The following is a 1,835-nucleotide window of genomic DNA, read 5'->3' on the forward strand; positions in this document are numbered from 1 at the left end:
AACACGAAGACTGTTGGAACAGATTTGTTTCTAGCTCTTCTAATACTTTCAGGAAATGGGGGGAGGTGGGTGAGGGATGGGAAGCTCAGCCTTGCGTCTCCATTCTTGTCACACGCATGTGACAGACCCAAGTGGGGTAAAAGCCTATAGTCACGTCAGACAGACTTAGGTTTCCGTCTCCTCTCTTGTTATTGTGTAACCTTTTCTAGGTGTCAGTTTCCTCATCTGTAGTATCAGGCTTATTAATAAGACACATTTGTGTAGTGCTGTGAGGATGAAGTGAGATGTGCCGTCACCCTTAAATATTGGTTGGCATTTTTATTATGGAATAATATAAAGTCACTGCATTCAACCATCTCCACTACTACATGTTTACCAGGTTGAGTCCCACAGCCAAAACAGAAGCACAAGAACGCCCACCCATTTACTCACCCCTGGCAGTCCCGAGCCTAACTGTCAACATTCTAGGACTCAGAATAAATGGGCACGCGTGCATGTGCTTCCAAGGAGCCTCGCTAGGGGGCAAAATCGCGACCAGGAAATTTTAACTGTCTGTCGTACAAGCACGACGTAAAGCGGGCCTGCTTTACGGCAACCTGCTTCTGCCGTAAAGCACTGTCGCCGAGGCCCGGCGTGTGGATTGACAGGACAACTTCCTGTTGGAAAATTTGGCTTTTGAAGGCCGACAAACTTGAGTTTTCACTATGGGCAAACGCGGGAGCCGGAACCGGAGCCAGCTGCTCAACACTCTGACTAAAAAGCAGAAGAAGCATCTTCGGGATTTCGGCGAGGAGCATCCTTTCCATGACAGGTATGGAGGGACATGGCTGGGGCCAGAGCTGCAGCATTTTTTCCCAGTAGAAGCCCGCGTTTTCCCTGGTTTGGTCCACAGGTCTCCCATGGGATGGTGACGGGGCTGCTCCCACCTCTTTCCACGCTTCCCCGGCTTCCTCTTTGCTCAGGGCGGGGCCCCGTACATTCTGGGTGAGATGGGGCTCCACATGGGTCTTCCTACCTTTTGTTGGGGCCGTAACTTTATGCTAGACCACACGCCCGCTGTGTGTGGGCTGGGTTTTGTATTTTAAGAGATATTCTGAATTGTTTGTGTGTGTTTGTTTAAAGAATTGTTTGGGACCTTCGACATCACTGGCCACAGTTACACGGAGGACACTGCTGTATCGGTAGCTGTGGGTTCCTCTGTGAGTGTTCAGACTCTCAGTTATGATCTTAGTCCTCATCCAACACTTTAGGCTGCTTTGTCAGTGACTTAGAGGGATATTCTAATTTAGAAATTTGCGCGAAAAGGTGAACCCGAGGTTTTCTATTTGCCAGATTTAGCCAGTTGTTGTATGACTCTAGTATTTGTCATGAGACCTCGTGAAACTTCATTTGTCAATTATAATCTATTTGTCATATTCTTATAATCCCTGTCCCAGTGCATATGTAGTTTTTACAGGATTATAGTTATAATGTGTTTATAATGGAATATTCTGCCCTTTTCATTTAAAGTTGTATCATTAGACTTTTTCTTAACTGCTAAATACTTGCAGTTAGAGTTTAACATTACGTGTTTCTTCTCAGGGTTTCCAGAAAGGAAGTTAAACCACAGATTTGTCAACTGGTAATGCTTTATTCTTTCTTTATAATAGTTGGTTCTGGGTTGTTACTTTTAAGGTTATATGTAATAATAAAGTTTGGCTACATTTCTACTCTTCAATTTTAGATATGTTATTATTTTAGTAATATTGCTTCATTTTTGAATACAGTTGTCTATTAAAATGCCTGTTCTAATTAATGTCTATTGTGATAACTTCAACAGTAACCAGAGTTTGAAA

The 1,835-nt window shown here is 43.7% G+C and overlaps 1 protein-coding gene across 3 annotated transcripts in view; it reads left to right on the plus strand.

Moving 5' to 3' along the window:
* The first annotated feature begins 591 nt into the window (after positions 1 to 591).
* DIEXF (digestive organ expansion factor homolog (zebrafish)) overlaps positions 592 to 1,835 on the plus strand; it is a 22,796-nt gene continuing 21,552 nt past the window's right edge. For 2 of the 3 annotated variants that reach the window (XM_011372450.2, XM_011372452.2), the window contains exons 1-2: positions 592 to 811; positions 1,582 to 1,621. In XM_011372450.2, coding sequence (XP_011370752.1) covers positions 705 to 811; positions 1,582 to 1,621 — 147 coding nt within the window. In that variant the 5' untranslated portion in view covers positions 592 to 704. The remainder of the gene's footprint in view (positions 812 to 1,581; positions 1,622 to 1,835) is intronic. The other variant, XM_011372451.2, reaches the window with a different exon arrangement.

This window comes from Pteropus vampyrus, unplaced genomic scaffold (assembly GCF_000151845.1).
Source record: "Pteropus vampyrus isolate Shadow unplaced genomic scaffold, Pvam_2.0 Scaffold207, whole genome shotgun sequence".
Classification (NCBI taxonomy): Eukaryota; Metazoa; Chordata; class Mammalia; order Chiroptera; family Pteropodidae; genus Pteropus; species Pteropus vampyrus.